At 43.4% G+C, this 15,768-nt stretch overlaps 1 protein-coding gene across 23 annotated transcripts in view; it reads right to left on the bottom strand.

Annotated features, from left to right (window-relative positions):
• The window catches only part of LOC147684447 (uncharacterized), a 1,151,265-nt gene that overhangs the window by 580,982 nt on the left and 554,515 nt on the right, over positions 1-15,768 (bottom strand). For all 23 annotated transcript variants that reach the window (XM_086940390.1, XM_086940377.1, XM_086940386.1 and 20 more), the window contains one exon: positions 7,043-7,096. In XM_086940390.1, coding sequence (XP_086796516.1) covers positions 7,043-7,096 — 54 coding nt within the window. The remainder of the gene's footprint in view (positions 1-7,042; positions 7,097-15,768) is intronic.

Below are 15,768 nucleotides of genomic sequence, written 5' to 3'. Positions count from 1 at the left end.
GCCGGGTGGTGGCATCTGGCAACCATCCTATCCAAAGGAGCCCCTGTGTTGGGCCTGGACAAAAGGATGTCCGTAACTGCTTCATTAAACGGCATCAGGGGCTCCGAAGAGCTCACTGCTAGCTGAAGCACCTCTGTCAAGAGGTTAGTACTGACTGCCACCGTAGGGAGATCGAGGTGGAGCGCCTCGGCCGCCCTATGTAACACCACTGCGTATGACGCTCCCTGCTCCGTAGCCACAGTAAGAGGAGACAACATGCCTGGGTCTGGGGAGGTATTCAGACCACTAGCATCCCCCAGTTCCTCTCTCCAGTCCGGCTCAGACTCTAGCGGGGTAGTTAAAGGGTCCTCAGACCCCTCTTAGTCTTCCTCTCCCTTCTCTGGCTGCCAAACTGGCTGAAAATGGCCAGGGTGGAATGCAGGCACAAAAGTGCCCATCGGCGCCGGATCCGGCATCGGTGGTCTGGCCTTATCCACATCGGGATGGAAGCTGGGATCGACATTGGCTGGAGGGCCAGCCAGCACTGGCTGCAGACATGGTGCCGGTGGAAGCGGCGCCTGGTGAGAGTGTCACGAGGTCGACCGGTACCGATCCGGATCCAAACCTGGATCCAAGGGAGCCTTTTGGAGCCGAGGCCAGAGCCGCCGGATTCGAAGGCTTGGTGCCCCAGCCGAGTCAGCGGGTCCAAAAGGCGCACCAGCGGAGTCGGGCTGCCCAAAGATGGTGTGCATTGTTTTGTAAAATTGTCGAAGCTAGGCATGGGTCGCTCCCGGTCAGGCCGGAGTCGACCCTAAAGGCTCCGCACACAGAGCCGCGGGCGTGGCACCACCCCACCCTTCGTCGCGTCAGCCAATGGACGAGGGGAAGTCGAAGAGCGACGATGCTTCCACTATTTCTTGGGCTTTGACTTACCTGACCCAGTGTACGAAGACTTAGATGAGAAGTGATGATGGCTTCACAATCTGTCTTGTGACCTCCCATGTGACCGGGACCTCGAACGACGCAGAGCTGGCTGCCGGGCCTCGAGGAGCTTACTCGCGCTCCAGGCAGTATGGGCACACGCAATGCGGATCCGTTACTGACATCAGTCAGTTACAGGAACCGCAGGCCTTGAAGCTAGCCATCCCTCGTGCACCAGGAGTCGATGTAAGACTCGAAAAGAAGTTGACAGAGTCGCAAAAGGTCAGTGAAAAAATGACTGGGGCTACCGCTCTCTCCGGATCTGCACTTGCAAACGCAGAAAAAGAAAAAACTGACATCACTGAGCGTGGGCGGCGTCTAAGTAACTTCCGCAACGTCATCTCGACGACCACGACACAGAACGCGATTTCGACCGACGCCACCTAACGACACGCAGGGGTACTGCTGGCAAAAAACTATCCAGATCCAGTCTGACGCTTGGGGGGTATTCTAAGGTAAGGATCCTATAACTGTTTCTTTCAGATTAAAAGATTATTTTGTACTCCCACATTTAAATCACAAAATGTATTCTTAGTTAATTTTCGGAGTATGTTTTTGTTAATAGTAAAGTTCTTGGCAATATAATCTCTTTATATTACATTTTTGTATGTTTTTTTACCGTAACAAAAAAAAACCAATTAGTAAATGATTTTATTACATGACTACCAAAACATAGCCTGTTCGACCTGAAGCCATGAAAGGACCCTCCAGATTGAAGACATGTAAAACGTACCCATTTTATATGCTAATCTATAGTTACACAAATGGCAGATAACATTTAGCAGCAGTGCCCCTAGCATTAAAATATAATGCACTAAAAGCTGTAGTATGTACACTGAAAGAGTGTACCCAGATCTCTGCTACTACAAAATATCATCAAGAGTCTAGTGCAATTAGTTCAAATGAAGCATACCAGTACTACAAAATCTAGAACTCAATGATTTGATTAATGAAACCCCAAGATTAAAAGTGGTGTGTGATGTCTAAAGCAACATTCCTGTAACCCATAGTAAAGATGTATAAAAACGTGCCTATAACCCACATTCATTTAACACATGTCAACTTTACCATGTTGCATTTTTAACACAAACATATTTTGAGTTGAAAATGTTCATGTAGTTTAGTCCTCCTGTTTTTAGAAACTAAATGGGTTTCCCAATACCATTGTTCAATATTGGAGATAAAAAAGCACACTTGCTTCAATTTCCGAGCATAGTTTTATATTTCTCTGCATAAGCAATGTGTATAATGGAATAAATCACTAAAGGGATATTCGAAGCAGACAATGCAGTGATGTGCATAAATGCTATTACAGCCAGTGTATAACCCCAAACCGTTTTTAATATAGGCAGCATATCCTTTTTCTTTTACCAGTGGGATGCAACATCTGCAGCTAAACACCACACCTCTTCCTGCTCCAAGACATAATAGAGCATAACACACCAGACTATGCCGCTAAACACTTTGGTGAATGCCATTAAAGCAGCTTTAATTCACCTAACCTAGCAGTGAATTTAGTGCAGACCAAGCTTTCAGGGGCTATTTAGTACTAACAAACGATTGTTAGGTGAAGCACACTGCACCACTCAAAAAAAACATTCACAATTATGTACATAAAAAACAAGAATCCCCCTAAAATATCTGAAAGCAACATAACGCCACAGAGTGGAAGGTCGAATAATAAAAAACAAGTTAACATTACTTCTGGAGGGTTCTGTAACTTCCACAGATTTCTTATCTCTTGAATACCCTCCAGATGCTTGACTGCTTCTAGAAAACGTTTCCCCAGAAAATATACTTCTCCAGTATCAGCTGGCAGTACTACACAACTACAGTTGCAGCTCTGTCTGCTTAGGGTGCGACAGTGATCTTAATAGGGTGCAATCCAGCAAATGCACTAGACTTTACTAAAAGAAATTCTGATATCATGCAAGGTGTGCAGAAAAGATAGTCTTCAAGGTGTTGAAGCCTGTAACTCTAGCCAAGAAATTAATCTGGAACAGAGGCAGTGGCAGACCGACTTGGTAGTACATTTTTGGGCTGCCAGGACAGCATCCATTACCTGTTGTAGCCAGCCCAATGTCTAATTTTACAGATGAACTCATGTGCAGACAAAGCGTCTGAGGATTGGGGTGTAGAACCAGACCAGCCTGCCTCGAAAGCAAATTAATTGTGCTTATGAGACAAAGAGGGAGACAAGTATAGAGTTCCAATAACTTGGCGCACCAAATCCTCCTCATGGCACGTAAGCTGATAAGAATCAGTTGTGTTGGAGCCCTCACACCTTCTGTGCTATTCTTAAAACCAGATGACTCAGAGGAAGACAGACTGATCCAGCATCCATCTGAATCACAAGGCATTCAACAGAGGAAGATTCAGCATTAGCAGGAACAGGTACTAAAATCTAAGGTACTTCATAGCCTGGGACCTGCACAGACGTCCATCGAACGACACTCCAAACAGATCACTATCACTTCAGAATGAATATCCCAGGTGTGATCCTTCAGTATAGTGAGAGTCAAGGCACCTAACCGTATTCAGAGTGCCCACCACATACATAGCCTGAAAATGTGAAAATTACCGGTTGTCGAGAGCCAGACCTGCCAACAGAGAGCCCACAAATCTACACCACCCTGTCTTTTGCCATTAAGGATGGAGGTGGTGTTTTCCGAAAGGACCTCAATAACCTTAACCGAGATGAAGGGAAAGGCCAGAGGTGAAGCACACAACTGTTGCTTTGACAATGACTAAAGGCCATACAATTTCATTTCAAAATATGACCACCTTTAACAATGAGGAGTTCCGCTCAAAACAGTTTACTGGATAAAAGGTGTGACTGACCCACTGAGAGCGTTGAGGGATATGCCCAACAACAAAGGTACTGAGGATATCTATGCGAACCCAAAAAAATCTCTTGATAATGGAGCAGCTACCTTCTTAAGCACCACTTAAGTGACCTTTTTCATCATATGGTACCAACAGGATGCACAAAGCCAAAACCATAAAGCCCTGCAAGGGAAGGAATTGTAGCATTGGGTCGTAATCTGATTCAGAAACATCGGAATCATGTCCCAAATAGTAGAGATCCTATGAGGTATTGGAAAGTCTCATACATTTTGTGTCCAAGACTGCACTCATTAAAGGTCAGACTCTGAATAAGGATGAGGTTGAAATTCTAAAAGGCTGATGAAGAAGCAAAGGTGGTAAAGAAAGGTTAGGATGTACTGCAGGTAATCTGCAACCAGCACAGGGTAACTTAAATTCCCCCTGCAATCACTGAATGCACCAATCAGTCAACCAAGTAGGGAAATACATGAACTCTGGACATCCAGAGTGAAGTATCTATCACAGACAGCATTTTAGTGAATACCTTCAGAGCAGTTTTGAGACAAAATGGTAGAACAACAAATTGGAAATATTAGGATCCCACTGTAAAGCATAGATAAAACCTGTGTGAAAAGAGGATCAGTAGCTGGAAAAAGGTGTCCTGGAAAACAAGGGACATAATCCAATCCTGCGCATTTAGGGCTTGAAGCACCGGACGCAAGGATAACATTTTGAACTTGACCTGGTGAACAAAGAGCTTCAACCTTGGGAACTAGGATGTAGAGGGAGTAACACTACTACCTGAAGTTAAAGATGTAAGAAAGGCAAATGAAAGAGGCTTTGGGCGCCAGATCCACAGGAAGATGGGTGAGAATAGCCAACAGATACTGTAGACGTCCCTGAGATCACTTATCTCTGGAACAAATTGTCAATACTGCTGTGGGGAATGAATCACTAGGAAGGCTGCAATTGCTGCAAGGGTTGGTCCATAGAAAAACCCCAAACTGCAATATTGTTCATTCAACTGTTTGCCAGGGAGGATAGGCCCAACAGAGTGGCTATTTTTGAACTATCCCAGAGAGCTTCTTGCCACAGAAGGGCATGTCCGTTAAGCCTGCCCGGATATCTAGTACATAGCAAGTGGGACACATCCAGGCAGGTTATAGCCGTGAATCGGGCCATTGTGACTGCCAAATCGAGGCAACAGTTAAGAATCTGTTTGGAAGCATTCAAAACATTGATCATCAGATCAGAGAAGGGTTTCTTCAAGAGGTCAGGAAGGCTTATTGTCAATTCCCTTGTACATTTTCAAGAAGCAGGGACATACAATTCGAGAAGGCACATGCTCATACCAGTGGGCAGGACTAGAATACCAACATAAAAACATTTCTGTCCATACAGTCCAGTGATTTTTAACTCGGTCTGAAGAAAGGGAGAAAAAACATTGAGGGTCAACTTTGCTGACGATTTCTGAACCGCAAAACTCTCAGGAGAAGAATCCACTTACAAATATTTGGGATCTGTACATGCCAGCTTCTGACACTGTGCGATCTGTCTGAACTGTCAGGCACTGAAAAGCATTTCTCCCAGGTAGATAGTACTGGCTCTTGCAGCTCTTTTCATCATGATGTGGACTTGGAATATGCAGTCAGAAGCGACAATTCAAGTGCCAACTTTACCATGCTTACTACTTAGGAGAATGAACAGGTTTCCTCAGAATGAGAGCCATAAAGGTACGAGATTGCATCTTCTGGGAATATAGGATGGTCACTATATAGAGTCTAGCATCAATGTGAGGGAGTGCCAATAATCCCGGAACAATCAAACTGAATGGAAGTATTGCCAGAATTCATCATAGACACAGGGAATCACTGTGTGATGGGTATGCCCAGAACATGCGTACAGGTCTCACTTTACCATAGGACTGAAACCCTACCTCACTGAATAAGGAAGAAGGATGAGTAGTGGGTGAAAAACAATAACTCAAATGAGGACCGAGAAATTGCCAGTGCCTGGGATAAATTCAAGCATTTCGTCCATCACTTTGTTGATTGATGTATAACCAAAGTAAGGCATGTGGAAAGAGTCAGAATTCGAGTTGGTGAGCTCTTCTATTGAAGCGAATACTTGAGCTCCAAGAACAGGCTCCATCTGGGACTAGCCCTTCAAATGAGGTTCTAACTTCACATCTGACCCCTGGAATAATTTCTGCTGAGAGCTAAGGTGATATCCTGAAAAGCTCTGAGGGAGGAAAATAAATATTGAACACATTACTGAGAATAATCAGACCATGGTCTTAGGGGGCAAAGTCTTCCTCAGAAGTGATGCCGAGCCAAAGCCTGGAATAGCAGGGTGTCAGGGTATGTGGGGTTTGAGGTGGCAGAGGCACACCAGCAGCATCAGGCTTACATCCAGAATGACACCTACCAGTCCTGAAGAAACTGAATATGGCCTACTGAAATGTCTCAAACTGCAAAGGGTAGGGGATGGTTTCATAAACTTGAAGTATTTCTAAAAATGCGGTGCCCTTGGAAAAGGCCGAGGTACAGCTTAGCATTGTGGAACGGCACCACCAAGACTTCAAAAAGTCCTTGGAGGGGGACTGTTTCTTCGAGGGAAAAAAGGACATCTCCTCCTAATGTGTTTTTTGAAAAAGAACACATTGACAGGAATCCATTCAGTCATGACACTCCCATGAGGAAAGGATTAGGACAGTTTAGGGTATCCTTATGGGTCAGAGACATGAAATGTTTTGACTATTGCTTGCTGATGCACTTTGTGCGTTTAGAGATGCAGACGTTGCAGATGGGATGTAGCGAGAGGGTCCTGATCAGGTCCTAGAAAAATCATTCAAGTGCCATGGAGATCGACAAAGACATGTTTAGACACTGTTGATCTGGTTTGAAACCATAAACCTTTGGATTACAGGTTTTACTTTGTCTCTGATAAACAATTACAGAGGAATTTTCAGATAACACCTAAGAGCTCTGAACCCAAGTGGGTAAGAGGTAAAAAAACAAACTGATACTAGAGAGACACTGTGTCTTAAACAGACCAATGTCATATCCTGGGCAAATGTAACTGGCACAGGAAAGCTACTACTGATGAAACGTTTTTCTGAATCCACTGTGGTGCCTGGAAGACATTCATGAGATGTGGAATCTGCAGGAAGAAGAATTCATCAGAATCACAGAGAAAGTATATGGACTTGGTTTTCCCCACGCTCGATTACCTGTCAATCTCCATGTTTACTTACCCGCTTTAAAGCCATTTTCTGTTCACTGAGCTTTGACTGAAGCTGCTGTTTCTTCTGAAAGATGAAAAATTGAAAAGTCCAAATAAATTCAATATCCAATCATCAACAATATATACAATTTAAAAGCATCTTACAGTCATTCAATTTGAAAGGGACTCCTATGAAGAACAAAAAAGCTGCCAAATTGTAACCAAATCACGGTTCATGAAGATAATCCAGATAACAAGGCAAATCTTAACAAGGTTAAAAGAACATTGTTACCACAATTTAATTGCAATAAGGTGACTCAGATTTAGATGAGAACAAACCGGAGTAGAACATTATCCTTCATTACTTTTACAAGCATCACTGTTACAGTCCACAGTAATACAATGCTTAACCATTTAAAGCGAAAATGCTCTCCAGCTGCAACTTTAAAAAGCCAGACACGATAATTAATGGGGAAAAAAATTAAACAAGAGGATGACATTGAAAGCCTTATTAATAAGCTACTCCAGAACTAAACACCTACTGCTAAAAGATTTTTTTTAAACTGATCAGAACAAATGGTAAGTCCAGTTAATTATAAAGAAAAGAGTGAAATTAATTTAAACATGGTAGGTGGGAGACATGCCTCCACTTAGACTTTTTATGTCAGACTGATAATGGCATTAGAGTTTATATATTTAAACCATTCGTATTCGTGCATTACCGTTAAATAAACCTGTAATTAGTATACATGTATTAGCACTCATACTACAAAACCATCACTATTGCTAAGAGATTATGTTCACTATATTACTAGAGAAGCGTATAGTGGTGCCTCCAGAACTCCTGGAAGAAGCCCCGATGAGCACCTCCTAGTCAAATTATGGGAATAGTGGTGCACACATAGTAAGGTCAGAGCAATCATCTGCAGTATCCTTTGTGCCACCATCATTACCTTAATGAAAATCATTTGGGAATAAGTCTCTTCTTTTGACTGGAAGATCCTCACGGAACTGTTAGAGGGAGTCCCCAAAATAATCAGTTACATTGCCCCAAAAAGGGAAGCTAAGTTGCGACGGTTGCTTACTTTGTGGTATTAGCAGTTTTGACAACTTCCTACACCTATTAATTTGGGGGGGTTTTGTCCAGAGGACCCATCAGCATAAATGCAGGGCATGACTCTTCATAACTTCAGACATAAAGATCATGCTTAGTCAGAGGTCAGTCATAAATAAGAGGGGTCCCGGACTGAGGGCCTGTAACTATTTTGCAGTCACGGCGAGGAGGTTTTTGCAGTGGTGGTGTAATAAAGAGCTACAGAGCAGGCTCAAGAAGACCTGGTTACAATGGAAAAATAAATTTAAAGAGTTACGATAATGGGTGAATAGGTGTCTTGGTGTTTAATTATGCTGCACCTAGTCATCATGTCTCCCAAGAGTTATACTCTTGATGGTGTTGGATCTGTCAGTATTGCGTGAGGGACAGGAGATGAAGTCACATGCCTAATTTCTGCATGTAGCAATGGCAAAAATGAAAACCAATTTATAGTACACACATCCCAAATGAAGACAAGGCACTTAAGCCACTAGATCCACCTGAACCAAAGACAGACGCAGGTACCACAAAGCCCTGGAGAAAGGCAAGTCTATTTGGCAAAGAGCCAGATTATAAGAGCCTTTCTATAACTGTGCCACTGAAAAGGATCTACCTCTCCCCTTCACTCTCTGAAATGTCAGAACCAGCAGCCTACCACAACCAAATTGTGCTTGGCAGAACAAAGTGGTTTAATTGGCAGTTTTCAATGTAATTTAGATTGAATATGCCCTAATTTATGTAGGGCTTTACTGGCAATACAGAGAGTTTTAAAGATAATTTGCTTCCTAACTGGGATCCAATGAAGTGCAGCAAGCTCAATTATGTGCACAAGTGCCGCTTTTGACATGTGTAGCCCCCACTTGTTGCCTGAAAAATGATGTGGTTTTGATTGTAAGTGCACAGGGTCCCTGCCAACCAGGTACCCTGTGCCAGTGGCTCCTACCCTAAAACTGTACCACGACTGGCACAACTTCAGATCTCCTGCAATTCCCTAGTAAATGGTACCCTTGGTATCTAGGGCTTGGGTAATTAAGAGGGAGCCCTCACCAAGGCCATGTCACTGCAGTTTGCATGCCTTGGTGCAATGAAAGCAGACAGCTGACATGCACACTACCTATGTGCCATGTCCCGCAGCACTGCACAAGGTATAGGTAAGTCACCCCTCTAGCAGGCCTTACAAGCCCCAAAGCAGAGTGCACTGTCTCGAAGGTGTGAGCATATCTGCATAAGCAGATATGCCCCAACAATATTTAAGTTTATTCTTAATATTGTAAATGCCAGTGAAGCCATAGGGAGTACATAGGCTGGGAACTTGATAACTATTTCCATGGCACCATGATGGCTTCACTGAACCCAGGAGTATTTGGTACCAAACTACTCCTTTCAGTAAGCCCACACTGATGCCTGTGTGGAATTTATTAAACCATGCACCTGAAAACCTACCAACTCTGGTGTGGTCTCCGACTGGCTTTAGGCAGCCTGCCACCATCAGATATGTTTCTGGACCTCCTGGGTCGAGAGCCTCTGCTCCTAGACCAGAACGAATGCATATCCTAGGCGGAGGCGTGACACTTCTTCGCCCAGGATGAGCACAGTGCCTTGCTGCATTTGTAATACGACCCCAGCTTCTGCTGCTACCAGCAGATGGCAGCCCCTAGTTCAAACTCCCACCTTTGCTGGGAGAACCGCCAGGAAAACTTAGTAAGAATAGGATATGTGCCCCCCTTGGCCACCTCCACCCCTCAGGTGATGGAGGTGAAGTAAAGCACATTTTTCAGTGCCCACCATCTTGACGATGGTGAGACTTATCCAATGAGGGCTAGGGCTTAGCCCCCTCCCACAGGAGGGTGGCATAATAATGGGTGTAGACACCACAGGTAAGGAACCCATTGGTCCCTGTTACTCGCCTGTAACACCCCTAAATCTATCATTTAAGTGGCTCCCGAGGCCCTGAAATCAGATTCCTTGCGACCTACGAAGCCCAGACGCAGAAGAGCCGGCCCACTAAGAAAGAAGATCCAGTGATTGACTTGGCACCAACCCTGCCGTCGTGTCTGCTACATTTCACCCTTGCTCCAACACGACGACTCATCCTGCAGGCCCAGCGTCTTCCAAAGCCCTGGGAGGACTGCCTGTCTTCAACAAAGACTCTAAATCGCCTGTGGAGAGTGGATATATCCAGAAGAAACTAACTTAAAAGAAAAAGAACTCTGCCCTGAGGAACCACAGAGCCACCTCCAGATCCACCTCTGCACCAGATGCCCACAGCCCGAGTCCAAGAAGCCCACCGGGCCTGGAAAGGTTCCCCAGCGATTTAGCCAGAGTCCACCGTGAGCTAGCTCCTACTGGACTTCCCCTCGATGTCTGCATCCTCAACTCGAAGACTCCCCGACCGCGACTTGCCCGGTAAGCTGTTTTCTGATGCCAAAGGACACCCTTGCACCCGAAGCCCCTGGACCTTGGGGAGCTTGACCAATGGTGTCCCTATGTCACCTAGCACCTCTCCTTACCTGGGCAGCTGCGGCTTTTCTTCGTCCTGCCGCCTGGCCGGAGCCTGCTGTCTTTCTTCAAGACTATCTGTACTTTCATGATCATGATCTATTTGTTAATTAGATCAAATAAAGTGAACCGATTGACCGATCTCCCCCATTGATTTGTATCTGATGCCAGACGATGTGTTGGTATACTGTACCAGGCCGCCCCAAAGCCGCTGAGGTTTTAAGTTTCATGCTAGCGTGTGCCTCCATGTCCTTACCTGAACTCCAGGAGATCGACCCATCACACAGCTTTACTCGCCTGGGAGCAGCGTGACTTCGATAAGGATTAGTTACTTACCTGTAATCCAAGTTCTCATCCAGGGGTATACTCAAAGTCATAATCTATGAATAATCCCCGCCCATGTGCGGGATCCCGGAGAATATAGAAAAAATATATATATATATATTCACTGAAAAAACCATAGGTTTCACACCAGTTATAGTTAGCTGGAAATTTTACTGATATAAAACCATTGAAATTCCCACGTTATAGTTAGTCGGACTCACTATAACTTGCGCGTGCAATGCACTGCTGATGACATCACATATTACATCACTCATGACATGGTGAGTGACATCACTCATGACATCACTGATGACACCATCCAGTGATATGTGTCTTTCTGAAAAATAAATATTAGTGAGTTATGTTTAAATATTTAAATACATATATTAGTGTTTCACTTTGTGTATAAGTGGCTACATGTGTTGATAAGTAGCTACATGCGTATGTATATGGGTTATTTGATATTTTTATTAGTATCAGTTTGAGTGTCTATATGGTTTGGTGAGGGTATTACTTAGCACATAGATGCATGAGTGACTGACTCTTTGTTTGTATGTGTTTTGAAGACAGCATATGTACAGGACTGTATGGGTGGATGAGTGTCTATATGTGTTTGTTAGTGAGTGAATGACTGTCTCACTAGTGTCTTTATCAGTAACTACATATGTTTTAATCTAGTATATATGAATATTGATGTATATAAGTGAGTATATGTGAGAGTAAGAGATTGTAAGAGTTCCTGTTTAAATAAGTATGTGTTTCTATAAGTGATTGTTTAAGAGAATAAATATGTGTAATTTTCAATAGAAGTAAGGTGGAAGTGTGTGTATAACTCTATATTCAAATAAATGGTTGTTCAATAGTTTATTTGCACGTGTGAATATGTGTGTGAGTAACTTTTGGATGAATGTCGGTGTGTAACAGGATGTATAGGTGTATCTCTTCATATGATGAGTGAGTATATGTATGAGTGACTATATAGAACTGTTGGTGAATGAGTGGATGTGTATATAGATAGTGGAAGTACAGAATTGCTTGTTGTAACTGATATAGGTATGTCCATTTTTTAAAAATTTCAGTTTCTATTTTTGAATATGTGTCTCAAGGGTTACTTTACACTGAGAGGAGGACTCTCACTGTGTCACAAGGATGGTGTCATCAGTGATGTCATGAGTGATGTCACTCACCATGTCATGAGTGATGTAATATGTGATGTCATCAGCAGTGCATTGCACGCGCAAGTTATAGTGAGTCCGACTAACTATAACGTGGGAATTTCAATGGTTTTATATCAGTAAAATTTCCAGCTAACTATAACTGGTGTGAAACCTATGGTTTTTTCAGTGAATTTAATAGGTTTTTTAAATGCTAATTCCTAACTATAACCGGTGTGAAACCTATGGTTTTTTCAGTGAATTTCATAGGTTTTTTAAATGCTAATTCCTAACTATAACTGGTGTGAAACCTATGGTTTTTTCAGTGAATTTCATAGGTTTTGTTAATGCTAATTCCTAACTATAAGTTTCACTTTATAAATAAGACTGTTAGCACTCTAGTTGTTCTTTTTAACACTCTGGTACATTCTGTCATTGGGCTACAGTTGGGCTACATCTAGTTGAAATTTGGGCTACATTTACAATTTTTGGTCTCTGGTGGCCATCTTTGGGCTACATTGGGCTACTTTGGGCTACATTTGGGCTACATTTTGGCTCTAACATATATTAAGCCCAATGTAGCACAATACATATTTTTATAAAGTTAATTTTTTTACAAACCACTTCAGAATAGGGCTACCTGTCCCTACAATTATCCCATTTTTTTTTTTTTAATTTTTGGGGGGAGCGCTCCCAGAGCGCGCCCCGGAGTGCGCCCTGAAAAGCGTATTTCTGAAAAGCGCCCCCGGGCGCGCTCCGGGGAGCGTCTCGTGAGCGCCAATATCGCAAACTAAAACATGATCGTGACGTATCGCGTAGCCGCGACCGCGTGATACGCACGGCGTAAGCGCACCCGGAAGTACTCGAGCGAATACGATCGCACAACGTAAACTTCCGACGCGCTTACGCTGCGCGCCCCCGGGCGCGTAGCGTAAGCGCGTCGGGTCATGTGAGCAGAAAATAACACTTTTCATTGGTTCATAACAGTTTTAGTTTCATAATGATGAAGCCCCTGGTCTTGTGACCTGAAAATAACACTTCTCATTGGTTCAGGACAGTTTTTTTTTCTAAATGATGAAAGACCCCACCTTTTTTCCTTATTCTGACTTTGTCCTTTGACTGAGGAAGACCTGTTTGTTGCTCTCTCTACTTTTTTGCTCCAAATAATGGCTTCAGTAGTAGCATCAGCTGGTGCATCTGCCCCACCACCACCACCACAACCACCAAGAGGACCAGCTCCAAATTATATTGGTGGTCAAGAACAGGAGGAGGAGGAAGAGGAAGAGGAGGAGGGGAGAAGAAGATGGCTGCCAGAAGAAAATACACCTTACAAACCCAAACCACACATTGTATGGCAGTTTTTTTCAATCCCAGAGGGGGAAAAAAAGGTGAATGCGCCCAAGGTGACTTGCCTCATCTGCAATGATGAACTTTCACGGGGCAACCCAAACAAAAAATATTCTTTTGGTAACTATACCATGATTCGGCACATGACCAGAAAGCACCCAAACAACTACTCTCGAGCAGAGTTCAGGGAACTGGCCAGTAACCTCCCCCAGTCATCAAGGACCCCCTCCCAAAGAAACCAACCCACCTCATCAGAACCAGAAACATCCGAGGTGATGCCTTGCATTCAGCCGAGATTTGCTGATTTTAAAATCACTTGTTCTGCATGTGGCAAGCTTATCGCCTATGGCGAAAAAAGCGTTAAGCTCATCGTCCTTACAGGTGATAATCACAAGTGCCCCAAAAAGAAGTAATTTTTTGGGTTTTTTGTTTTTTTGCTCCAGTTGAGCCAGTTTCAATTCCCTTTTTTTGTTTCTCCCCCTAAAAAAATACAAAAAAAATATAAAACTGTTTTGAAAAGCCAAAAAAAGTTCAAAAAGTTCAAAAAACACAAAAAAAATATAAAACAACAAAAAGAAGAAAAAAAAAAGTTCTTTTTAGAACTACCTCCAATTTCTAAATAAAAACTTCATTTTTTTAAAAACTCTGTCATCTTTTTCCCTCATTTTACGCTCCCCGGTGCGCTACCTGGTGCGCGCACCGGGCGCTTCCCCCGCGCAAAACGAAAAAAAAAAAATATTTTAAATGCCCCGCGGGGCCCTTTTATAGCCCCCACATCAAACCTAGGGGGTCAAAGGGGTCTATCCCTGACGCCTTATGGTCAGTTCCCCCTTTGTTTTAGCCACCTCTTATGTCTCGATTTTACCGAGACACAAGATGGCGGCCGCTCTGGACTGTTTCGAATGTTTACAGACACCCGAGAGCCAATCAGCTTTCCATGCGCACCTCGCGTCACGCGCCCGGAGCGCTCCCTGGTGCGCGCACCGGTGCGCTGCTATAGATATATATATTTTTTGTAACCTAAATTACTCAAAATCCACTGCAGCACATATCTTGAGACATAGCAAAGGCACATCAGCCTACCAATCCCTACAATTTTGCCAAATTTGGTGGAAATCCATTCAGCCGTTCGGGTTAAAAGTGAAATCGACCGCCCTATGGAAATTAACATGGGGAAAACGCGTTTTGGGACCCCCCTTTTATCTCGGCCCCTGCTTGACGTATCCCCCCCAAACTTTCAAGGAAGGACCGGAGCTCGACTAGGCCATTTTGAGGAAATTTTCAGGCAGATTCGTCAACCGGTGCCAAAGTTATTCCAAATAGAATTTTGAGATTTAACATTGAAAAAAATCCTAACTATAACTACCTACTGGCGACCGCCAGTAGGTAATATATATATATATATAATTGTTCACGTGAACAAGGTATTTGTAATACCGAAACGCGTAGGTCTTAACATCTGCCTGAGTTTGTGGAATATGAAAAAATAAAAAAATTGTAAAATTGGCCCGTGGAGTGCGACCCATTTTGTCCCTTTGAGAGGGAACAGTGGCAAATAGATTAGCAGCGTGGTTCAGCTGCAGGGCGCCGCACCCATTCCGAGCGCTGCATGAATGGGAAAAAAGAACCAGCAATGGAGAATATATATATATATATATATATATATATATATATATATATATATACACATATACATATATATGCATATGTGAAAACATACATGCAGCCTAAAATGTTTCCAACATAGCAAAAAATGCTGAAATTACATAGGTTTGCATTGTAGTACCTATACCTTCCCAACCCATAAGGAAAAGAGGAAGCAGTAAACAATTGCCATAAAACAATGCTTTATTGCCATAGAGAAAGCTTGGTATTGCAGGCATTTGCCTGTAGGCTGCAGAGAGTACTAAGAAACAGAGAAAAACTGACACCTTGCCTTTAAGGCATTAGAGTAGGGGTACCGTGCCTTTAAGACCTTCTGGAGACACCTTGCTCTTATGATGCACCACAGGTGGCAGTTAGGTCAGTTCTTTTTGACGGTGCATATGCACCCGAGTAGATCTGCAATCAATAAACAATAACTTCGAGAATGCTCGTCCCGGGAGGTGGGTGGGTCGCTTATGACTTTGATGAGTATACCCCTGGATGAAAACTAGGATTACAGGTAAGTAACTAATCCTTCTCATCCAGGGGATACTCATCAATAGTCAATCTATGAATAGAGTAGCAAGCCCATACCGAAAGTCTCGCGGACAAGAAACAGAGTGTAGGAAGGTGGATATCGGACTATGGTTACCCCCAAACTTTTTGCCTGGTGTTTAGCTGGTTTTTGACTTAGTT

This window comes from Lissotriton vulgaris, chromosome 10 (assembly GCF_964263255.1).
Source record: "Lissotriton vulgaris chromosome 10, aLisVul1.2, whole genome shotgun sequence".
NCBI lineage: Eukaryota > Metazoa > Chordata > Amphibia > Caudata > Salamandridae > Lissotriton > Lissotriton vulgaris.
This window is presented reverse-complemented; position numbering and strand designations above follow the sequence as displayed.